We start from the raw sequence: 25,666 nt of genomic DNA on the forward strand, positions 1-25,666 counted from the left end.
TCGTCTGCATAAGAGTGATAGAGTAGTTCTTGGCTACTGATAATATCAAAGAGAGGACGAAGATAGATATTAAACAGCACCGGTGATAGGGGGGATCCTTGGGGGACCCCACATGGCACCGTGCGTTTTTCTGACGTGAAAGATCCCAGTTTCACTGTTTGTGATCGGTTTCCGAGAAAAGAGGAGAACCATGGTAAAGCATCTTCTGTGACTCCGGCGACTTCTGCTAGTCGTCTCAGTAACAATTTATGGTCTACTGTGTCGAAGGCTGCGCTTAGGTCCAGCAGAACCAGGAGACAAGATTCTCCTTCGTCTGCGGCCTCGAGCGCATCGTCCCATATTTTCAGTAAGGCCGTTTCTGTCCCGTGTCCGGGACGGAAACCGGATTGAAATGGATCAAGTAGGTTGTGGGTATCCAGATGCTGTTGCAGCTGTTTTACCACCACTTTCTCCATTATCTTGGACAGAGCATTTAGACCTGTTATGGGACGGCGGTGAGTTGGGTCCATAGGATCCAAATTAGTTTTTTTCAAGATCGGCAGGATTGTGCCCTCTTTCAGCAGGGAAGGCACTATGCCTTCTTTAAATGACTGATTTATAAGCTGTGTGATTGGAGGCGCCAGGATGTCGGCACATTCCTTCAGTAGCTTGGTGGGAATGATGTCATTGGGTGCTGTGCTGTTCCGCAACGCACCAATGATATTTTTGGTGGTATTGACGGAGATTGGTTCCAGAATGAACTTAGTTGATTGTAGAGGATTTCTGTCGGTGTTTTGTAGTTGATTGAAGAGGGGGCTGAGTGGAGTATTGTTTTGCAGAATACTTACCCGAATTTTTTCAATTTTGTTGATGAAGAAATCCGATAGTTCATTACAGAACTCTTGGGTGTCTGAAGTGGGGACTTCAAGACATCCCGGATTCATGGTCTGGGTGACCATCCTGAAGAGTTCTCGTGGGCGATTCATTGCGCTGTTAATCACCATGGAAAAGTGATGTTTTTTGGCTTTGAAAATTTCTTTGTGATATCGTGTTGTTACTGCTTTGTAGAAGTTGAGGCGGTCTTCTGAAGGACTTCTTTTCCAGGCGGCTTCCGCCCTTCTGCGCTCTTGCTTCAGTAGCGACAGCTGGTTATTGAACCAGCTGGACTTTTTTTCCCGGCTGCGGACTTTGCGCTTTGGTGCTGCTAAGTCGGCTGACTGTAGCAGAGCTGCATTTATGGCATCCAGTGTATCTGAGGCTGCTAGCCGAGGAGGAATAGCCCCAATTCGGTTTCCCAGGGTAGATTTGAAGAGTTCCGAGTGGAGCTTCTTCTGAGATCTAGCCCAGTGTATTGTCACCGGCTTGGGTGCTTTTATAACTAGTGGAAATCTGGGAATTATGAAGCTCATTGCATGGTGGTCTGTCCATGGCAAAGGTTCATTACCCAAAATGTTTATTTTCAGATTTTGTCTGAAAATTAGGTCGAGTGTGTGACCTGAAGTATGCGTGGGTCCGCATATAAGTTGCTGTAGTCCTAACCCTTCCAGGTGGTCGATGCAGGCCTCCGCGATGGGATCCTGTGTGGAGTTGGCCCACAGATTGAAATCCCCGAGCAGCAAAAGATGATTGCTGTTGAGGGAGTAAGTGGATATGAACTCCGTTAATGCTGGTAGCAACTGCGATTTGGGCCCAGGTGGCCTATAGCAGAGGAGAATGTGAACGGTCTCCTGGGAGTGAGATTGAAGTTGAAGGGTAAGGGTTTCCATAAAGGGTAGAGGATTTTGAAGGACCGGTTTAGTGATTGCAATATGAGACTTATGAATCACCGCCAGGCCTCCTCCTCTTTGCCCTATTCTATTTTCCGTTAAGATGCGATAATTTGCTGGTACCAGTTCTCCGAGAATGGTGTTGCAGTCGTCTGAAAGCCAACTTTCTGTAATAAAGAGGCAGTCTAGATCGTTTTGTAGTAAGAAATCATGGATTTCTGATCGGTGTTTTACTGCCGATCTAGTGTTAAGCAACGCACATGATATGTGCTTGAGCTGTGTTGAATGGTTGAAATTTTTGATGATCGATCGACGATCGAATCTCAAAAGTTGATCTGTTTTTAAGGCTTTTGTGGTGACGGCAGGTAATATTGTTGCGAATTGTCTCAGACCCCAAATGGTTTCTGCAGAGTATCGCAATTTAACCATTGTTGCCAGTCACCGTGGGCGGGGGTGCGGGTGTTGGGTGAGAGAGGATTCGCAGAATTCTCGCTCTCGGCAATTTTTGGTCCAGAGGAAGGCAAAAAAACCCTGGGCAAGCTTGCCAATGTGCTGCGGCAGGGAAAAAAATTCCTTCCTGATCCCTAAAGGCGATCGGAACAAACCCTGGATCAAAGACTGTTGGCTTATGGAGGGGAGAAGGGGGGGATGCTGGGTGTCACTGCTGCTGGGGTGTACCAAGATGGCCGCCAGGCAAAACACAGGACCCAGGCTGGGGGGGCAGTCAGCTTGGTAAAAAAAATAATTTTACCGATCTGGTTGCTGAACAGGGGGTGGAGGGGACCTCTAGGGGTGCGGGGGCGATAATCCAGAAAGATCTGCACTATTGGTAGCAAGTGCAGGAAGAACGGTCGGCGCGCCGGTAGGCCGCGGCTGAAGCCGCGGACTTTCCTGAGGCGCGGCGGCCGCGAAAAGGAGCCGGCAGGCGCGGGCGTGTAGAAACGCCGAAAAGCGACGAAAATACACCCAGGGGGGGTGTCTGGGGGCCACCACAATCGTGGGTGGCCGTGCGGGCGGCGATGCCGGGCGAAAGACGGGGCAGAGAGCCGCAGTGTGGGGTCTGTGTAACGGCTGCCCTGAGAAGGACGGCCGTCAGTGGTTCCCCAGGATGGCAGGCCCTGAGAGACAGGGTCTTACCTGCGGAGAAAAGATGGAGTCCACGAGGAGAGAAAGGAGCTGGTTCCTGGTTCCTAGGAGCTGTTCCTTGTGCAGCACAGGTAGGAAAGTCTGCCTAGCTTCTGACTGCCAGGTCTGGGTGGGAGCAGGCTCGTAAGCGGAAGGTCCGAAGCACCCTACTCCACCGCTGACACTGACTGACTGACTGACTGACTGACTCTGCTGTTCTTTCAAGGAGCAGTGTTCTTGGGTTGAGATGACAGGTGAATGGACAGAGTAGGTAGCTGCGTGGTCACACACTGACGCGTTTCGTCATCACTTCGTCAGAGGGCGTGGCCACACAGAGCAGCTCCTGTCTTTATATACACTACGAGCACCGGGAATGGTGAACACAAGTGCCTCGGCTGTCCATGACTCTCCTTCTGTTTGGCTGAGACGCAGCAATGGCGCCATTGGCTCCCACTGCTGTCAATCAAAGTCAATTAGCTATTCAGGAGAGGAGGGGGTCGGGCCGAACCGGGGCTCTGTGTCTGAATGGACACAGGGAGCTGTGACTCGGCTCTGGTGCCTCCATAGCAAGCTGCATGCTGTTGGGGCACTCAACAGGTGGGAGGGGACAGGAGCAGCGAAGAGGGACCCGAGAAGAGGAGGCTTAGGGCTGCTCTGTGCAAATCCACTGCATAGGGCAGGTAAGTATAACATGTTTGTAAAGTCATCTTTTTTTTTTTCTCTAAAAATAACAATCACTTTAATCGTTGCTTATCAATTTACAGAACTCTTGTAATAATTTCTGCTACAAATCGTACTATTCCATGTTACTTTATAAAATTGTTTAGCAAATTTTTTTTTTTTTTTTTTTTCAGGGATAAAGCAGGTGGCTATGGAATTCAGTCTCTTGGGGGAATGTTAGTAGAAAGTGTACATGGAGACTTTTTGAATGTGGTTGGTTTTCCCCTGAACCACTTCTGCAAAAAGCTTGCAGAGATTTACTATCAACCCTCCAAACAATCCATACATAGAGTAAAGCATGACTCCATTCCATATGTAGAGAGCTTTGAGAACCTCAGTGACGTGGAGAAAGACTGCTCTTCTACCAGTAAGAACACTGACATAAAGAATGCAAGGAAGGATTGCAGCAGTAACACTTGTAGTTCTGGGCCCTCTTTACAACGTACATCAGCTATTCTAAATGGAGTTGAAGAAAAGCCCAAAACTGCTGTTCAGCTCCCCTCAAAAATTATTGAACTTCTGGATGGCTTTAAAGCATCAAAGGTACGTGATTTCTCAATTTTTATATAGATATATATATATATATATATATATATATATATATATATATATATATATATATATATATATATATTGTCTGCATACAAAAAAACGTCAGCGTTTACAACCACTTTAAGGGTGAAGGGACTCCCCCTTGTGCCCAATGTGCAAAGTACATCAGGGGGACTTTATACACCTAATTTGGAGATGCCCAAAGCTCCATCGGTACTGGGAGGAGGTTCCTCAGTGCATCACTAGATTAGCCCAGGTACCTGTTCCCTTGGACCACCTGGTGTACTTGCTTGGGGCCATTGATGCCGAAAGGTTTTTGAAAGGAATGTACTATGATAACTAGATTGATGTACTTATCTAGAAAGCTTATCACACGATATTTGATGGCATCTGCTGTCCGCATGGGGAAGCAATGAATTACCTATGTTAACTCCTTACTTTTTAGTCTCGGCTGCCCTGCCGCCATCCTTGGTGAGGGAATCGGGAAGTGAAGCCTTGCGGCTTCACTGCCTGATTCCCTACTGCACGAGCCGGGCGGCATGGCGTGAATGGAGGATGTCTTCTGGGACACACAAGGTCCCAGAAGACACCACTCAACAGGAGGCAGTCGAAGAACAGAAGGAAGAATGCGGATCAGGAAGTGGCAGATTAGGACGATCTGCCTAGCAACAGGCACTTCAGGTATGTATAAAAAAAAAAAAAAGCATTTAAAAAAAAAATAAGATTTTTTTTTTTGGTGGAGCTCTGCTTTAATGCTGCCCTGGGCTTCTTGCAGCGCTATTAACCTGCCCAAAAGTCTTAACTTTTATTCACATAATATCTGCTGAAGAGGAGGATCAGCAATTTCTCCCTGGGTTCACTAAACCTGAAGCAGAGTTTTCTCTACAAAACTCCTTTTTTAACAATTACATAAATACCAGTAACATTACTTTTTGTTAACATTTGAGTTAAGTCTACTTTGAAGGACTCACTTCACAATAAGAACTACCAAGCACTCCAAATGAACTTCTTTTCAAAACAGGTGCCTACTTATAATCTCATTCAGATGGCGACGGCCTCCTGCAGCGTTTAAACTTTAAAGTAGACTTCTGACAAAGTTGAAAGCAAAGCCTTGAAATACATACGCGGAAGGGAGCCTACTAGCCCAGTGCGTTAGCTTTTCATCCACCAGGCGATTGATCTTGGAGTGCACTAGCTTGTGTTGCTGAAACACACACTGCAAGCTTCTTGCTGTGTCTCTCATACAGCATGATAAAAAATGCTAATATGAAGGGCTTATAGGCACCATTCTGATTTCATCCTGCTTTGAAAGATTGGATGTGACTGGTAATGCAGTAAGTAGAAAGAGAAGTTACAGTACAGACTTCAGTAAGTATATTTTTACCACCCTTCTACCATCACTGTATAGAGGTGTGTGTTTCTGAAGGGCGTTACACATAATGATTGTTAAATTGATTGACTTAAAGTGTAAGTAAACCCACCTATCATTTTCAGGCAAGGAAGCTGCCATCTTGGCCTATGTTTAATCTTCAACTGCCATGATGCTGCACATGTGATCAGTTATGGCACCAGCCATTGGATGGTTTGACAGTTTGGTTGAGAGCACAACCAATGTGACAGTTAGCAATCCCGGCATGCCGGAAATGTAACTGCTTTTTGAAACCGTTACATCGATGGGTTTACTTCTGCTTTAAGTACGGTTTCTGTGTTTACTGCGTAGCACTAGTAAAATAAAACTTTGGTAGCCAGTAGGGGTGCAACAGATCGTGCCCGATCCGCGATCCGAACGGGTCGACCTGTTCGGATCGGCACAGTATGCGATCCGCGGAACGCACCGCCGCCTTAGGAAAGACCGCGGCTTCGGCCTAGCTCCGGAGTGGTTGGCCATCTTGGTACACTCGCCGGCGGTGCGCGCTGACGTCATCACCCCTCCCTCTGCTCGTGGATTGTTTCTATTCTGCAAGAGCGCGCTGACTCTGCATGCAACCTGAGTACAGTGAGACGGACCATCAGTACAGTGAGTTGGCTAATGACTAATACAGGGGAAAAATGGCTATACACACAGTGTTACTGTTTACTAGTGTGGGGACAATGTTGGTTATGACTATTATTACAGTGACTATTATTACAGTGGCAAAAATGGCAATTGCAGTGTTACTGTTTTACTAGTGTGGGGGCAATGTTGGCTATGGCTATTAATAATAGCCATAGCCAACATTGCCCCCACACTAGTAAAACAGTAACACTGTAATTGCCATTTTTCCCACTGTAATGGTCCCAAAAATGTGTCAAAATTGTCCGATGTGTCCGCCATAATGTCGCGGTCACAAAAAAAATCGCTGATCGCCGCCATTGGTAGTAAAAAAATAAAAATATTAATGAAAATGTCAAAAGACAAAACTTTTGTTTGTCTTGTGTTTTTTTTTTTTTTTACTGATCCGAAAATGATCCGATCCGTGACTCCTGATCCGAGGATCGATCCGATCCGTGAGTTTTTTGATCCGTTGCACCCCTAGTAGCCAGGCATAAAAAGTTATAAGCCAGCTATTTTGCATCATACTATACACTCCCCCTTTCCCCCAAGAACATCTAATCCCTCATACATGAACCAAAGGCCCCATACACACGATAGAATCCATCCGCAGATAAATCCCAGCAAATGGGTTTCTGCGGATAGATCCTATGGTGTGTACACGCCAGCGGATCTGTTTCCGCGGAGAAATCTCCTCTGGGATGGATTTCAGCAGATCGAATATATGCTGTGCTGCACAACATATCCATCTGCTGAAATCCATTCCAACGGATGGATCCGCTCGTCTGTACAGACTTACCGGATCCATCCGTCCAAAGGGATTCCCCGCACGCGTCGTAATGATTTGACGCATGCGTGGAATTCCTTTTATGACAGCGTCGCGCCCGTCGCCGCGTCATAATAGCGGCGACGGCGCGACACGTCATCGCCAGAGGATTTCAGCGCGGATTTCAATGCGATGGTGTGTACACGCCATCGCAGAGAAATCCTCTGAAATCCTCGAGAGGATTTATCCGCGGATACGGTCCGCTGGACCGTATCTGCGGATAAATCCTCTCGTGTGTATGGGGCCTTAGTCTATCCCATCTTCAGTCTGTCATGAATGCCATTGCTAGACTCATCCAACCATTAAGTGTCCACCACCCCTCTCTGCCAATTCCTCTTCTGGCTTCCCATTGCCCATCGAAAAAAAATTCAAAACGCTAACGATAACATACAAAGCCATTCACAATTCTGCACCAAGCTACATCACCAATCTTATCTCCAAATATCACCCGTCCTCTCCGCTCCTCCCAAGACCTTCTGCTCTCTAGCTCCCTTGTCTCCTCCTCCCATGTCTCCAGGACTTCTCCAAAGCCTCTTCCATCCTCTAGAACTCACTACCCCAATCTGTCCGGTTATCTCTTACTCTGTTCTTTTTAGGCGATCCCTGAAAACTCATCTCTTCAGGGAGGCCTATCCTGTCTTCAGCTAAAAACCGAATCTTCTACTTCCCTCATCAGTTCCTCACTCGGTCACTACCTTTTTGTTTCACCAGCCCCTTCCTCTAAGATTGTAGGCTCACAGGAGCAGGGCACTTCTAACCCTCTTGTATTGAATTGTACTGTTGGTGTTTTGTCTCCCTTTATGTTTTAAAGCACTGCGCAAACTGTTTGGCGCTATATAAATCCTGTATAATATTACTAATAATAGCCATGCAATAGCAGGTTCCAAAACTGGCAACAGCATAATTAAAGCGGAACTTACCTAGTTTTGATAGGACCGCTTAGGCGAACTGGGAGGAACCTCTCCCCGCAGCTTCTTGGGACACGTTGCAGGTCCCAGAAGGCTGGGGGATCATTCCTAAAGCGCAGTGGGGATCGCACATATGCAGTGGGAGGCCGACTGCAAGGGGTCACAGCTGGCTTCACAAACTAAAAATGCCGACACCGGGGACCTGTGGGGGGCTGCTGTCAGTGCCGCTATGCCGGCCGCCCGGAGGGGGGGTGCGCTTGTTTGTTGCCCCCCCCCCAAAAAAATCACCAGCCGCTGCTGTATATTGGCTTGAATTATATATTGGCTTATAGTTTCTACAGCATCTGGGATTATTTACACCCTGTGGTGGAAGCCACCTTCTAATGGCCATGCCTGCGCAGTCCAGCCTATACAGACTTCTATGGTAATCGTCCCCATAGGTTTAGCCTGGAGACAGAGGAAAGATGGGTTAACACAGATTCATACTTGCCCTAGACCTTAGTTTTATAGTCTTCCTCTTCATTGGTTTTGGTTGTGAAGAATGCAACCCTTTGAGCCTCTGGCTCACATTCCCTTGGTCCTCTTGACCAGGAAGGTGGTGTTCGTGGTAGCCATATCCTCTGCTAGGAGGGTATCGCAGTTGGCGGCCCTTTCATTTAAGGAGCCATACCTAATTCTTCACAAGGACAGAGTGGTCCTGCGGCCTCATCCAGCCTTCCTTCCCAAGGTTGTTTCAAACTTTCATCTGAACCAGGATCTGGTTCTCCCTTCTTTTTTTCCAGAATCTAGTTCTGCAACAGAAAGGTCATTGCATACTCTGAATGTACTGAGAGCAGTTAAAATCTATCTTAAAGCTAGTGGTCCGATTTGGAAATCCGACATTTTATTCGTTCTGCCGGAAGGTCCCAGAAGCGGACAGGCAGCATCGAAGTCCACTATTTCTAACTTTATTTCCAAAGCCTAACCACTTCGATACAGGGCACTTTCACCTCCTTCCTGCCCAGGCCAATTCTCAGCTTTCAGCACTGTCACATTTTGAATGACAATTGTACGGTCATGCAACGCTGTACCCAAACAAAATTTTTATATTTAGTCATTAGAACGGGAGAGCCACCATCCCGGCCGTCATTTTGCTATAGGCCAGGCGGGATGTGGTTAATTGAACAGGCTGAGGTGAGAAGCTGATTGTCTACCATGCACAAGATTCTGTGTGCACCAGTTTTAGTAGATCTACCCCACAGGGGGTTCGATCAGGTCTGCCTGCCAGTTTTTCAGGTGGACCTGATCAGACTTTCCATTCACCCCTATGGACCGCCGGTGTAAATGGACTTGTGTCCATTTACACCCACCTACCTCCAATCCGATCCGCTAAAAAGAAACTGAAGGGGAATCCGTCCCTCTTCTCATCTAGGCACTTTGGATCGGAGGACAGTTGTACGTAAACGTCCATTTACACCCGGCCGACATAGAGCAGAGCGGGCTTGGTCCGCGTCCGCTCTACATAAACTGCTCTGATCAGCAAGGGAATACATCCCCTGATCTAAACAAAGCTCATCCAATGTGAAGGGGGCCTTAAAGAAGTAGTAAAGCCTCCTGGAAAAAAAAGCCTAGCATACTAGCTCATTATGAGGTACTTACCTGAGATCAGAGCCGCTGCAGCGGCCCTCGTTCGTCTCCTCCATCGCCACCGTTACTCCCAGAATGACTTCTGGGTATCGCGGCTCCAGCTGTGATTGGCCGGAGTCGCTATGAGGGCACTCTCGGGAATGCGCGCGGGAGCCATCAGTGACGATCACCTTCACTAACGGCACGCTCAGTGAGCCTGCGCTGTTGTCTATGGCGCGCATGCGCCGTAGACATCAGTGCAGTCTTTTCTGCAAATATCTCCTAAACTGTGTAGGTTTAGGATATATTTCTTGTACCTACAGGTAAGCCCTTAATCTTAGGCTTACCTGTAGGTAAAAGTGGTCTGTAAGGGTTTTCAACCACTTTAAGGTTTTTCCACCACCACAGAAGCTGTCACTTTTGAAATTGACACATCTGTTCAGGACTCTGAATGGCTGTGTCATTCATTCACAGAGATCTGTGAACGAATTTCAGTCCTGTCTGCCACCGTGGCAATGGATCTGAAACAGCAGCCTGTCGAAAAGGTCCTAAAGGGCCCCCAAAATGTTGCACTGTGGTGTGATGTTTGTCATAGAAATCTGGACTTTATCATAAAGATCAGTGGTGTATAAATATTTCCACTATTCAAGGTGACATCTAGGCAGGGTTACTGGAAGGATTAACAGATCTATTTTATATTCATAGCACATACAAATCATTGAGAATACTCTGTGTGAGTATTTTATTACATATGTCATTTTTTTTATTGTTGACTATACATACATTTTTTTTGTTTACTGACGTGTCATAAGATTTTTTTTTTTTTAGTAACAATTTGTGTTGCATAATTCACAAATATGTGTATTTCTTTCGAAATGAAATTGCCTCGATTTCTAACCAGCTTTTAGAGTAAGGTGCACATAGAGGGACTTTACACAGAAGAAAGCAAACACAATTTTCTAACAAAAAGTATTTCTTCAATGTATAATCTGTATAGCCCAGACTAGTCCTTGTCCATGTGCACAATGTAGATAAATGTCCAGCACTGCGATTTCCTCTGTTTGTCTTTCTGTTTACAGACATTGTTTGCAGCATCTAAACTGAAGGTCTTTGATAAGTTGAAAGATAAAGGTGCGCTGAAGGCCATGGATATTGCGGATAAGATTAATGCTTCTGTACATGGAACTGAAAGGCTTCTTGATGCTTGTGTCGCCCTTGGCCTGCTAGAGAAAACTCATCAAGGTGAATCTTAGTGGTAATTTATTTCTGTGTAATGTTTTAGTCTTGAAAACTTTAAAATGAGAGCAAAAAAAATCTCTGGGGATGTGGTAGCTTTTCTTTGTACAGATGATTTCCACAAGTGAAATAGCCATTGCTAAGTTTCAGGGAATAAAAAAAAATATTAGATGGCAGCCTGCCACTTTGAAGATTACGGACACCAGGAAAATCAAGTACTTACTGATTAAAGCGACCACGTAACTAGTATAAAAAAAATCTTTAATAGCTACCCCCTGTAAAAGAATAGGTTGTATACTTATGCTGGCCATATGCACTGATTAAAATTCCGCCGGACTAGCAGGGATCGGACACATTTAGGTGTGTGTGTGTGTGTGTGTGTGTGTGTGTGTGTATGCTTCCCCTCTAGACAGAAGTTGATTGTATAACTGACTTCTGTCGAAGGAATATTTTCAATTGAAAGGTGGCTGCCAGGGTGGGGGTGGGTGTATTCCATCCATTCATCCATCCTCCTCTCTTGTGCCAGCATGCAGAAAAAAAACGAACTGCCAACCTTAAGCTGGGTGCACACTAACAGATTTTAGCCAGGTTGCACCAAAAAAAAAACCTGACTGCTCCGGTCGGAACCACTGTACTAACCATGCAATGTTAGTTCAGCTATCTCCCCCCGCTGAGCTGTTGTGTTCTGACAGGGGGACGGCTCTCTGCCATTGGCTGTGAGTGCTGATCTGGAGTCGGCTGACTGCTGGTTTTCCACCCTGCTGTCCAACAGAAGCGTCGGACAGACCAGTGTTCGCAGGAACCCCAACCACGTCACTTTGGTTTATTTAATACCATAATAATCTGAGATTTCTACGAATTGGTGGTTGGACACAACACCGATGACCGGATAGAGTCCAGTACAGGAAGACTGAGCTGTTTTGACAACACAGCGGCTAACGAGGACAAAGTTGTCGCCGCCTCGGAGGCGTCCATTTTGTTGGCTAGTATCGGAGCGGAGTAAGAATCTCCACTCATTATATCCTGCACCGGACTCTATTCGGTTGCCAGTGTTGTGTCCAACCACCAATTTGTCAAAAACTCCAATTACTGCTGGATTTAAATAAACCAAAAGTTAAGCGGTTGGAGTTTCTGACGGGTTGGAGAATTTGACAGGACACTGGCATACACAAGGGCCGTATTTTTTTTTGAACCAGTCGTTGTGTCCCGACATTCAGTCCGTTTGTACGGGGCTTTAGGCTCCATTCACAGTTGGTGTTTTTTTGGTTTTGGGCAGGATCGCTGCAATGCTGCCCACGAGCTCAAATCCCACTGCAATCGCAAAACGCACGTAAGGTGTTTATTTAGTGGTTTGCACAAAGGAATCCTTCACAAATGTCTTGCATATTTGGGTGCTATTCCTTTTAAGTGGCACCTAAAACATAGTGTGGTTTGCCGCAATAAATTGCACCAAACCGTTGTGATTTGCTGCGATTGTTGTGATTTGAGATTTATAGCCTAGGCCATCTTTATGTAGAACAATTCTTTTTTTCAGATCCTCAGAGAGTTCTTTGCCATGAGGTGCCATGTTGAAGTTCCAGTGACCAGTATGAGAGAGAGATAACAACACCAAATTTAACACACCTGCTCCCCATTCACACCTGAGACTTTGTAACACCAACAGGTCACATGACACCGGGGAGGGAAAATGGCTTATTGGGCCAAATTTGGACATTTTGACTTATGGGATGTACTCGATTTTGTTGCCAGCGGTTTAGACATTAATGGCTGTGTGTTGTTATTTTGAGGGGACAGTAAATTTACACTATGTGACAGGAAGTCAGGTAAATCTGTGGGTGTTGTCACAGTCGGGACATACATTTCTGCCTTGTTAGACAATACACCAATCATTATTAGGCGTCGGCTGCCAGAAATAGCCAGGAAGGCTAAGGGCCGTTGGAAGACTCCAGCTGTTCAGAGTGAGGCAATTAAAGGCCTCTATAAAGTAGCCCAGAGGATAACCACTAATTGGCTGCGTCACTCCTAAGGCTGTGTGAACAGGAGAGCAGTGCCAGAAATTCTCCTGATGAGGTGAGGAGACCATTGACTTTGTCCTGTGTTATAAATGTCAAAAGACTATTGTTTTGTGCTGTATGACCAGCACTGTCTACCCTGCAGTAGGCTGAGTTAGACTTCATAGGTTCCTGTGTGGAAGGTAGAAGCCCAGAGTGGCTAGGATTTATTTTATGTTTTGATTTTGTTTATGCTGTTTGGATGCTTGAAATTGTTTTCCAGCAAGATGGAAAAATAAACCAGAAACTTTGTTTTCAACTGTCTTCGACTGCCAGTCTGTATAAATTCAGTGTGTGGTGAACCCAACCAAGGGGTCACACACCCCGCTACCGAGCTAACTCCTCACAACTGTTATACAAGCTATACACTCACTATTTTACATTGTAGCAAAGTGTAATTTCTTCAGTCTTGTCACATGAAAAGATGGAATAAAATATTTACAAAAATGTAAGGGGTGTACTCACTTTTGTGGGACACTGTAAAATCCTACTTTTTATATTTGTATATTATATGACATGTCCTTTCTGCTGCTGTCAAACAACAAAAAGTTTTTCTAAAACCAGGACTTTGATGGTGCTGTACAGGTATAACCTTATTCATTTTTTTTTCTTCTTCTTCTTCTTCTTCTTCTTTTTGATATTAGCATATAGTAATACAGAGTTGGCCAATACCTTCCTGGTATCTGATGCGGAATTTTCAGTTCATAGTTATATCATTTACTCTAATGATAATTTGTGGCCCCATTATAACCACCTGGAGTCTGCAGTAGTAAAGGGAATAAACTATCACCATAAAGACCATGGACACACAGCTGAACATGTGCATGTAAGTATATAGCTGTAGTTGCCTATTTTATAATCTTTCGCAGTGTGTGGGCTTTTTCATAATCCTCTTTTGTATTCCATATCTATTTTTCACTGTCAGTGACACCAAAAAAGACCTAGCTTACTGGGGTTCCGTTATGTAGTCCTTGTGAATGATTCAGGTTTTGCACACACAACAAAGAAAAACAATTATTTTACAACTATTGCCCTAACATTTTGAAATAGGTCTTTCATTCTGTATGTTTTTCTTTCGCCTACGCATTGTGATAAATGAGAGGATTAGTGTATTGCAGTATGTCTTGTAACACTAGAGTGCAGCAGAGGATGATCTTGAGAATCATATTGGTTACGTTTAGGTTCACAAGAATTAAAAGAAAAGTTGGGTGTTTCACCCGGTATAATGATTATACTTTTCGTAGCTTAACTTTAGGAATTATAAATTACGTGGCTTCATGTAAGTATGCATATCTGTTATCTGGAGGGCCCCTGGGCATGCTGTAAATCACTGTAGTTATCCATGCTACAAACAAAGAGAACCGCAATGTTCCCAGGCCTGTGCGAGCAGCTTTTGCTCTGCCCATTGACCACAGGGGGTTGCTCAATTAGCGTCTTTGCCATGCATAGAGTGCCTTGTATTTTTCAATAGATGGCGTTCTATGAATGGTGGACATGCCAAGCGAGCATCCCCCTGTGGTCAGTAGGCAGAGGGGCAGTGGCTCACACAGAGCCCAGAAGATTGCAGCACTACTTTTTAAAAAGTGGTTAACTGGAGCCATGGCATTAAGGCCCCTTGCACACTGGGGCGTTTTTCATGCGGTACAGCGCTAAAAATAGCGCTGCTATACCGCATGAAAAATCATGCCCTGTAGTGTTCAATGTGAAAGCCCGAAGGCTTTCACATTGAAGCGGTGCACTAGCAGGAGCGCTCCAAAAGTCCTGCTAGCCGCATCTTTACCACGGTATAGGAGCGGTGTGTTCACCGCTCCTATACCGCGCCTTCCCATTGAAATCAATGGGAAAGCGCGGTAATACTGCCCGCAATGCGGGGCGGTATTAACCCTTTTTCAGCCGCTAGCGGGGGTTAAAACCTCACCGCTAGCGCCCGAATATCGCATTAAATACGACGGTATAGCCGCGCTACAAATAGCGTGGCTATACCGTCACCGCGGCTGCACGCCTCAGTGTGAAAGCAGCCTTAAAGTTGGTAGCAACTTGTTACCGAGCAAGAAAGAGATCTAACTGCTCCCAGAACCCATAGTATGTTTTTACAGATAGAACATCACCTGCCACAAAGAACACAAAAGAATTTCTCCAATGTAAAAAAGCTGGGATGTGATCGATTTTGTCATATTGTTAGGTAATAGCAAACCTTTATAGTGTGCAAAGTTGAAACAAATTAGTTTTTTTTTGATCGGCTAGTACAGGACACAAGCATAGTTGAAGACAACTGGGTTGCATGCTTCTGCCTCCAGGTAATTGTACATTGGCGAACAAAAAGGCCATGAACCCCCATCCTTTCACCACAATCTATGTTTTTTTTTTCTAGTGTGTGTAGGTGTTGGTTGTCTTTCTATATTGAGGGGGATTACTGGTTCTTCTGGAAGTTTCTCCTTTCTAGATTCCTGCACAAACTCAGCCTTTCTGGCTAATTTCAAAATCCAGATCGGTACTCTAGCCCAGTGTTTCTCAACTCCCAGTCCTCAAGGCACCCCAACAGGTCATGTTTTCAGGATTTCCCTCAGATAAAACAGCTGTGGTAATTACTAAGGCAGCGAAACTGATAAAATCACCTGTGCAAAATAATGGAAAGCCTGAAAACATGACCTGTTGGGGCGCCTTGAGGACTGGAGTTGAGAAACACTGGGCTAGCCACACAATTGTGATTATACTTGGACAAAAAGATGGAAGATGAATCCATGGAAATGTGTGAGATCCTTGCGGTCTGGTCAAAAAATATGGCCCGTGACCCTAGAGTTATTCTCATGGACCTTTCTGTCCTCCAGAGTTTGGAATGTTTTCTGACTGCCTTGAGGTAGTGTGTTGAGGGTCTTGGGGGTTCTCTCCAGCAGATGTCCAAGTTAGGCCTTCTGTCTAATGAGATGTTTCAAAATCTCTGATGTAAATAATGGTCTGCTGAACTGGCATGGTGTAAAATCACCTGGAATGTATGTTGTTTGCCAGTTGACCTCTCTTTGGCAAACACCTGTACTAAATTATTAAGGAAGTCACCTATGATAAAGGCATGCTTTAACCTAGCAAAAAGATGAATACTGTTCTTGCAAGTACAGTAAATACTGATCTTCTGGGTTTAGAAGGAGTTTCTTTTGTCCCTCCCAGGCCTTTTCCTTCAAATCTAAGCCCGGGACTCTAATTGGTTGCAAGCTCTGGACTCCCCAGCCAGCTAGGTCTAGCCCGAAGTTCCCTAGCGGTAATGTGGTGCCCCACTTCAAGTTAAGGGACATCTGAAGGCAGCCTTGGCCATTTAGGTTTGCAACATTCTTGACCTCTGGGTGTGGAATGTCCTTTCTAGGGGGTTCAGGCTGGAGTTTTGCTCTTGGCCTTCTTCACAAAGGTTGGAGAATCTGCATGCTGCTCACCTTGTGAGTGTGTTCTTACAGGGGACATGTTTTTATTAGTGTTTATTCCAACCTGTTTATGATCCCAAGGGTGGCATTTATCTTATCCTGATTTGTGTCTAAATATATTCCTTGAAATTCAAAACTTTTGAATGTAATCAGCCAGGGGGATTATCTGGCTTTGGAACATGTTCAGCATGCCTACCTACACATTATCATTTTCCCTCCCCACCAGCACATTTTTCATGTTGTTGTGGGTGACTGTCACTTAAATTTTTTTGGGCTCAGCCATTTGTCCTATCCACTATTCCTTGGGTCTTCATAAAATTGCAAAATATTGGCCCTTTTTCTGGCTGTTCTTAGTTCTCAAGTGGGTCCATATTGTGGGCTTCCTTGGACAATTTGCTGTTGAAAGATCGCTCCATCTAGGCTTTAAATGCCATCATACTGTGCAGATGCTGAACTTTGGGAGGATCAATCCTTATAAGTGGCCATTTGACCCTACTCACCATCTGGAATACTCGGAGTGGGGCCTGGACACAAACCAGGCAGTCCATCTTTCCTCTGAACAGATCAGGTCTCTTCGCTCCCAAGCATGGATCCTGCTATCCAGACATCGTTCCTTGGTGCACTTTTGCATGAGAGTACGGATGCTTATAGTAGCCTCATTTGAGCCAGTACCTTATGCCCAGTTCCACCTCAGACTGCTGTAACTCAGCATGTAATCTGCACAGGACAAGCAGACTTTGTCCCTGCACTTTCCCTTGCTTATATTTCCCACAGTCAGCCTCCGGCTTAATGAGTGTATTTTCAATAGAACTTTGGAATGTTTTTCCATTACCGTTTGAAATTCTTACACTGGATGCCAGTCTGTTGGACTGGGGGGCGTCCATGGGAAAATTAAATGTTCAGATAATCTAGTCAAAGGAGGAATCCAAACGTTCCATAAATATTCTGGAACTCAGGGCTATTCGACTCTTCCTTTAGAACTGGGCATCTCCACTTCAGGGGCTCTTAAAGAAGGTTCACTCAGACTTCCACAGCCACAAAGCCATGGCTTACACCAACCATTGTGTAGGCACAAGAAGTTGCGCAGCCCAGAAGGAGGCAGAATTGATTCTGCTTTGGGTGGAGTGTTGCATTCTGGTCGTGACTGCTGTATACCGTTCGGGCATTGAGAATTGGCAGGTCTACATTCTCCCCCCATCAGCATGTGAATTAAGGATAGTGGTGATTCTTATGGCACCAAACTGGCCCGATTGAGCTTGGCAAATAACATAGACCCTTCTCTCAAAGCCCAATCTTCCAGCCTGCTTCTCTGTATCTGGATTTGACGACTTGGCTGTTGAATTAACTCTGCACTCAGATGTTGGTGACTCCCTTACTAGAAGCAAGGAAAGTCAACTAGGCTTGTAGGTAAATATAAGAGGATTAATTGGGATTTTTAAGGTGCAGAATGAGGCAAAATAATATCAACTATGATGCATAAGAACTTTTTTTTATTTAAAGAGCAACTAAAAAATTATTAAAAGGTAATAATTGACGAGTACACATCAATAACGTTTTATGGATACAGCACTGTGGAATGGAGTTCCCAACATGTTTCGCCCATATGTTGGGCTTCTTCAGGGGATGCTGTCCAATCTATTTAGGATCACATACCATATACATAATTCTTTATTTATTCCAAAATAAATATATTTGAGTACGTAGCAGTTGTATATATACGTTTGCAAGTTTAGTCAGGCGGCAATGCTACTTACCCAGGTCTTTTTTAATCAAATCACTAGGAAAGGTCACAGGTGTCTATCTGCATCAAGAGAACTGTGTGCTATGGGTGACCATAGGGGGCATTCAAGGACCAGATAGGGTAATGATAGAATATAACAAATTTAGCTTGAATACCAAAGAATGGGATTAAATCTCCAAAGGTAAAAATATATGCATATAGTAAGAAAGTCAACTGCAAAACTTTGTTTTTGTAAGTCTTATAGATCATAGTTGATATTATTTCATCCCATTCTTCACCTTAAAAATCCAAATGTATCCCCTTGTATTTATCTAACCAAGGGATATGAAATTAATAATAAGTTGGTTTGGCCGTGGTTATAAAATCTTTTTCCTAGACTTGTAGGTCTTTTTTGGGGGACCTATCCCACTGTCCCTGATGTTCTCTGGTGACTCTCACAGGACAGACTCCTTCCTCCTGGAAGCTGGATATTCATGTAATATGCACTGCTACTACAGTGATCTTCACTAGCTTCCAGTTCCTATGCCCTGCTGCTTACCGAACACTGAGGTCAACCGGTTGGCATGAGCACCGGATAACTCTTTGCATTTTCTAAATTAAAGCAAAGCAATCTGTGATGTCACCACCTCGTCTAGTCAGATAATGATTTGGCATTCATTGAGAGAATGCAAAGTGCTCTCTGAATGGTGCCCTTACTGAGCAGGTGACCTCCTGTATTCAGTAAGCAGCAGGGCAGCTGCTTGGCATGCAATCTGGAAGCTAGTGGAGATTACTGTAATAACTGTGCCTACCACAGTGATTTCCAGCTTTCAAGGAGATCAGCCAGGAATCGTTTGTGCATAGATACACTGGTCCAAGCTGCACCAGTGTAACTATGTGAAAATTGGCCTGGGCAGAAAGGTGAAAGTGCCCTGTAGGCAAGTGGTTAATCTATAGTCCTATTTTTTAACTTTTAAAAGTAATGTAATTGTTGGCCAACCCTAAAACTGTACTCTACTAAACATTTTTCCTTTTAGTTTGAATGGTGTACATGTCCTGTATACACAGTAGGGGTGTGCATCTTCACTGGGCTCACGATTCAATTACTATTATCTGGTCAACGATTCTATTCCACGATGCATCACGATTGCTGATGCGCTTCCACTTGGGCCGCCTAGGCGGCCCTTCCTCCAACCAATCTTCCCTTTAAAAAGTGCACTAATCCGGTGCACTACAGGGTACAGGAATTCACACACACGGCTGCTGGGAGGTCAGGAGGGATTAGAATCTACAACTGACCAACAGCCCTGTGAGTTTCACTGTACTGTCAGTGTGCTGACATTTCTCTGGGCTTTGCACATTCCAGCACACTAGGAGTTAACACAGTGGAATGTGCAAAGAGCCAGAGAAATGCCGGCACAGAGTGCGAGTCACATACTGCTGATAAAATACCTGTGTGGTAATAAATGCCGTTATAATCCATCAATCCAAGTGGCCACTGCTGTATGTGCTTTTTAACCACTTGCCGTCGCTGCACCGCCGAAATACGTCCACAAGGTGGCTCTCCTAGGCGAGACCACGTAAATGGACGTCCTGCCTATTAGCCGCCACTAGGGGCGCACGCGCGCGCGCCCCCCGCTCGCCCCCGACTCCCGTGCGTGTGCCCGGCGGGCGCGATCGCCGCCGGGCACACGCGATCGCTCGGTACAGAGCGGGGACCGGGAGCTGTGTGTGTAAACACACAGCTCCCGGTCCTGTCAGCAGGGGAAATGCTGATCTTCGGTTCATACAATGTATGAACAGAAAATCAGTGTTTCCCCTAGTGAGGCCACCCCCCCCCCCCCCAGTAAGAACACACCCAGGCATACTTAACCCCTTCCCCGCCCCCTAGTGTTAACCCCTTCACTGCCAGTGGCATTTTTATAGTAATCTAATGCATTTTTATAGCACTGATCGCTATAAAAATGCCAATGGTCCCAAAAATGTGTCAAAAATGTCCGAAGTGTCCGCCATAATGTCGCAATACCGAAAAAAAAATCGCTGATCGCCGCCATTACTAGTAAAAAAAATATTAATAAAAATGCCATAAAAATACCCCCTATTTTGTAAACGCTATAACTTTTGCGCAAACCAATCAATAAACGCTTATTGCGATTTTTTTTTACGAAAAATATGTAGAAGAATACGTATCGGCCTAAACTGAGGAAAAAAAATGTTTTTCTATATATTTTTGGGGGATATTTATTACAGCAAAAAGTAAAAAATATTCATTTTTTTCAAAATTGTCGTTCTATTTTTGTTTATAGCGCAAAAAATAAAAAACGCAGAGGTGATCAAATACCACCAAAAGAAAGCTCTATTTGTGGGAAAAAAAGGACGCCAATTTTGTTTGGGAGCCACGTCGCACGACCGCGCAATTGTCTGTTAAAGCGACGCAGTCCCGAATCGCAAAAAGTACTCTGGTCTTTGGGCAGCAATATGGTCCGGGGGGTAAGTGGTTAAAATATATGCAGATTCATATCTCATGTCTCCGTGTGTATATAACTGTATATGCCTGCCCATGTGACTACGTGGTCCGGTGTATTGTCACATTCTGCTCCCCATCACAGATTGCTCCGGAAGTGACGTTCTGTCGCCACCATCTTGCTACACCCCACACCATTGCACAGTAATGATGAAATCTAAAACTCTGGTGGGTGTAACAAGATGTCCACTTGCCCTCTCAACACTCTATCATTACTGTGCATGAGTGTGGGGTGTAGCAAGATGGCGGCGACAAAACGTCACTTCCGGAGCATTCTGTGATAGGGAGCAGAATGTGACACTACACCGGCCTGCCTCTCTCCTCTCAAGTCTCACATCTCTCCTGACGTCCGTTCTCAACCCCGCCCCATCGTCTGTAGCTAAAGTATCAGATCACAAGAGAGGCGGGCGGGGCTGACGTCAGGAGAGACTTGAGACGAGGGATGCGAGAGGAGAGAGGTGGGCCGGACTAGGCAGTCACATGATCAGTCAGCATATACAGTTATATACACACGGAGACATGAGGTATGAATCTACATATATTTTAAAAAGCACATACAACGCTGACCACTTAATGGATTCTAACGCGGCGTTTATTACAAAGCGGCTATTTTAAAAGACACGCTCGGAGCGATCTCCCGGGAGGGGCGGGGCATGTCGGATGACGTCACGGAAATCGATTATTGGGGTCGCATGCATCGATGCCGCATCGGGGATCCCCGAATCGCGATGCAGCGATTAAATTCAGCACCCCTAATACACAGGTTTGCAATGTTGTCAGTGTCCATATAAATTAGATTTCCCTGACATTTTGGGGTTGACTGATGACTGGAGAGTGCAAAATATGGTGCAGCTTTGCACGGTGGCCAATCGGCTTCTAACTTCAGCTTGTTCAATTAAGCGTTGACAAAAAAAACCTGGAAGCTGATTGGTTTCTATGCAGAGCTGCAGCAGAGTGTGCACGCTAGAGGTTTAGTAAATCCAAACCTTTAGCTCCTGGATTTCCCCTCACTTTCTTTTTGGTAGCAGTGGCTTCCAGGACAAAAACGTGAAAGTGGTCATCTCCAGCACAGTTAAAACCTAGTAGAGCCTCTAAACTTTCTCTGCTCCATTTAAGAGGTTTTGGGAATTCTGCATCAATTCCAATCTGCTAAATACTTGTGTGTTGACTTCTAATGAACTTGTGCAAGGGTTAACATTATATAGTGATCAAATGTTATGATAAAAATTCCAGCCGTCTGTTGGCATGCTTATATAATGCCATATATTTATTTTTTGGTTTACTACCAGGGACCTGAATTCCAGGAACATTTTATGAGGGCCATGCACTGCATGCTTAAAATAACAGCAAGAGATATAGCAACAGCTTTTGACCTTTCCAAGTACAGTACTGCATGTGATTTAGGAGGTATGTTTTATGTTCTGTCTGTACCATTTGGGTTTTTCATGTAGCAGGCTGTATATATATTATACATGCTTTTATTAAACCTGTTGATGCTAAAAAATATAAAGGTTATCTGGAAAGAATGCAAAGTATTGGATCACTTTTTCTTATCTGCTTGAGAATTGGCTGTTTTATTTCTTTCTTTGTTTTTTAGTTATAAATTTAGGAGATTAACTTGCTTTTTGCGATTCGGCACTGCGTTGATTTAACTGACAATTGCGCGGTCGTGCAGCATGGCTCCCAAACAAAATTGACGCCCTTTTTTCCCCACAAATAGAGCTTTCATTTGGTGGTATTTGAAAACCTCTGTGGTTTTTATTTTTTGCGTTTATAAACAAAAATAGAGCGACAATTTTGGAAAAAAAAAGCAATATTATTTACTTTGCTATAATAAATATCCCCAAACAATAATATATATATACAGTACAGACCAAAAGTTTGGACACACCTTCTCAAAGAGTTTTCTTTATTTTCATGATTATGAAAATTGTAGATTCACACTGAAGGCATCAAAACTATGAAGTAACACATGTGGAATTATACATAACAAAAAAGTGTGAAACAACTGAAAATATATTTCATATTCTAGGTTCTTCAAAGTAGCCACCTTTTGCAGCAGACACATCTCTAGAACTGTTAGGAGGAGACTGTGTGAATCAGGCCTTCATGGTAGAATATCTGCTAGGAAACCACTGCTAAAGAAAGGCAACAAGCAGAAGAGACTTGTTTGGGCTAAAGAACACAAGGAATGGACATTAGACCAGTGGAAATCTGTGCTTTGGTCTGATGAGTCCAAACTTGAGATCTTTGGTTCCAACCCCCGTGTCTTTGTGCGACGCAGAAAAGGTGAACGGATGGATTCTACATGCCTGGTTCCCACCGTGAAGCATGGAGGAGGAGGTGTGATGGTGTGGGGTTCTTTGCTGGTTACACTGTTGGGGATTTAATCAAAATTGAAGGCATACTGAACCAGCATGGCTACCACAGCATCTTGCAGCGGCATGCTATTCCATCCGGTTTGCGTTTAGTTGGACCATGATTTATTTTTCAACAAGACAATGACCCCAAACACACCTCCAGGATGTGTAAGGGCTATTTGACCAAGAAGGAGAGTGATGGGGTGCTGCGCCAGGTGACTACCTCTTGAAGCTCATCAAGAGAATGCCAAGAGTGTGCCAAGCAGTAATCAAAGCAAAAGGTGGCTACTTTGAAGAACCTAGAATATGAAATATATTTATTTTTATATTTAGTTTTGATGCCTTCAGTGTGAATCTACAATTTTCATAGTCATGAAAATAAAGAAAACTCTTTGAATGAGAAGGTGTGTCCAAACTTTTGGTCTGTGCTGTGCTGTGTGTGTATGTATGTGTGTATATATATATATATATATATATATATATATATATATATATATATATATATATATATATATATATATATATATATATATATATATATATATATAAATATATATATATAAAAAATGCTTCCTCAGTTTAGGCCGATACGTATTCTTCTACATATTTTTGTAAAAAAAAAAATCGCAATAAGCGTTTATTGATTGGTTTGCATAGAAGTTATAGCGTCTACAAAATAGGGGATAGTTTTATGGCATTTTTATTAATATTTATGGTGGACACATCGGACACTTTTGATGCACTGATTACTGTATAAATGTGACTGGCAGGGTAGGGGTTAACCACTAGGGGGCTATGAAGTGGTTAAAGCGGGGTTCACCCAAAAAAAAAAAAAATTAACATGACATTCAGCCGGGTTGTCAGAATGACAATCGGCTGTTTTTTTATTTTATTTTTTCAGTGCAGCACATACCGTATTTTCACTGTCGCTTTCGGGTATGTAATCTGCAGGACTGGGCGTTCCTAAGTCATTCGGCTAAATGTCATGTTAAAACATATTTTTTTGGGGGTGAACCCCCGCTTTAAGTGTGTCCTAGGGAGTTATTGGTTGTCATTATCCCCTTCATGCGTTCGGCCAGAATCTTGGCATACAATTTTGTATCTGCATTTAATAATGAAATGGGCCGAAAGCCTGAGCAGAGTGTATTATCTTTTCCCTCTTTTTTTATTACAGTAATTGTTGCTTCCAGTGCCTCCCGACTCATCTCGTAATCGGCCCCAGCCCGTTAAAATAGCGGCAGAGTCTAGGTATGAGAGTAGAACTAAACTTTTGCAAATATACGGTCGTAAAGCCGTCCGGCCCTGGGCTTTTCCCCTTAACTGAGTTTTTTGGGGCGTAACCTTTTACCTCCTCCGTTATAGGCTCCTCCATTTTTACGGTTACTTGATCATCTATCTTAGGCAAGTTTGCTTTCTGTAACACTGCCCTTATTTTGGCCTCTTTCTCACCGGGGTTCTAATTCTTTTGTTGTACGGCGTATAGGCCTTCGTAATCGTTTCTAAAGACTTCGGCTATATCACTAGTTGAATTGGCTAGTTCCCCATTCTTGTTTTTGATCTTTTCAATGAAGTTTCTAGTTTTCTTTTTTTGTACCATTCTAGCTAAGTTCTTACTAGATTTTTTCCCCCAAATGTATCTTTCTCTGACCCTTCTATTTAGTAGTCTCCTTGTTTCTTGCTCTGAAAGTGCTCTATAATCATCTCTTTTTAGAGTCAATTTGTGGAGTGTTTCTCTCTTTTGGCCCTGTGTTTTGTGGTCTTGTTATTTATTCTATTAAAGTTTTTAATTTCCTGGTGCTTTCTTTCTTTTTCCTTGCTCCCTCAGCAATAAAGATCCCTCTTATATACGCTTTGTGAGCATCCCATAGGGATGCCCCCGAGATCCCCTCCGTGTCGTTCTCCCGGAAATAGAATTCCAGTTCCTTTTGGACTCTCCCTACCACCTCTTCGTCTTCAAGTAAACTTTCGTCCAGTCTCCACGCCGGTGGATTTGTTTTCTGTAGTGATGAACTAATTTTTATAGTTATAGGGGCATGGTCTGAGATTGTCGTAATCTCAATTCCCGTATCCATTACCCTCTCTAGTAATCTATGGTCTATGAGGATATAATCTATCCTTGAGTACGTCCCGTGCACAGGGGAGTAGTAAGTGCAATCACAGGTTTTGGGATGAAGGGTTCGCCATACATCTATCATTTGGTTATGTAACATTCGTTGTTTCAATTCTTTTAACTGCTCACTACTAGTCCCCTGTGCCCGGGACGGACTGTCAAGAGCGGGATTCATACAAAAATTGAAGTCCCCCATTAACACCACGTGTCCTACCTCGAAATCTTTTAATTTTCTTAGGATTTTGCTTACGTATTTGACCGGATTCACATTGGGGGCATAAACGTTTGCCAGGGTGTAATCCACCCCTCCTAATTGTCCTTTCAGAAATAAGAATCTACCTTCGGGGTCAGTCAGTCTATCCCCCAATGTGAACCGGACACCTCTAGCAAAACCTATAGCGACCCCGCGGGACCTCTTTGATATTGTGTCTCCATAGAACCATGTAGGGTAATTAGGGGAATACATCTTAATGTTGGACTCTGATGTTAAGTGGGTCTCTTGTAAGAAGACAACCTCTGCCTTATAGTGCTTCAGTTCACTAAGAACTTTGAGTCTCTTAACATGAGAGTTCAAACCTCTCACATTATATGAGAGAAAACTAATTTCTGTCATCTATAGGTAGTTTGAGTGTAGTTATAACTATCTTGTGGAGTCTCCGAGATGGTCCCCCCCAATGCCCTCCCTACAACCCCCCCACCCCAACCCTTCCCTTGGCCCATTCTTGGCCTAGGTGCCGCTATT

At 44.1% G+C, this 25,666-nt stretch overlaps 1 protein-coding gene across 1 annotated transcript in view; it reads left to right on the forward strand.

Annotated features, from left to right (window-relative positions):
* ASMTL (acetylserotonin O-methyltransferase like) overlaps window positions 1-25,666 on the forward strand; it is a 74,786-nt gene that overhangs the window by 31,914 nt on the left and 17,206 nt on the right. The window contains exons 8-11 of the mRNA XM_040338193.1: window positions 3,725-4,133; window positions 10,593-10,755; window positions 13,445-13,626; window positions 21,744-21,861. Of these exons, the coding sequence (XP_040194127.1) occupies window positions 3,725-4,133; window positions 10,593-10,755; window positions 13,445-13,626; window positions 21,744-21,861 (872 nt within the window). The remainder of the gene's footprint in view (window positions 1-3,724; window positions 4,134-10,592; window positions 10,756-13,444; window positions 13,627-21,743; window positions 21,862-25,666) is intronic.

The sequence above is a fragment of the Rana temporaria genome, chromosome 2 (assembly GCF_905171775.1).
Source record: "Rana temporaria chromosome 2, aRanTem1.1, whole genome shotgun sequence".
NCBI classification, from domain to species: Eukaryota; Metazoa; Chordata; class Amphibia; order Anura; family Ranidae; genus Rana; species Rana temporaria.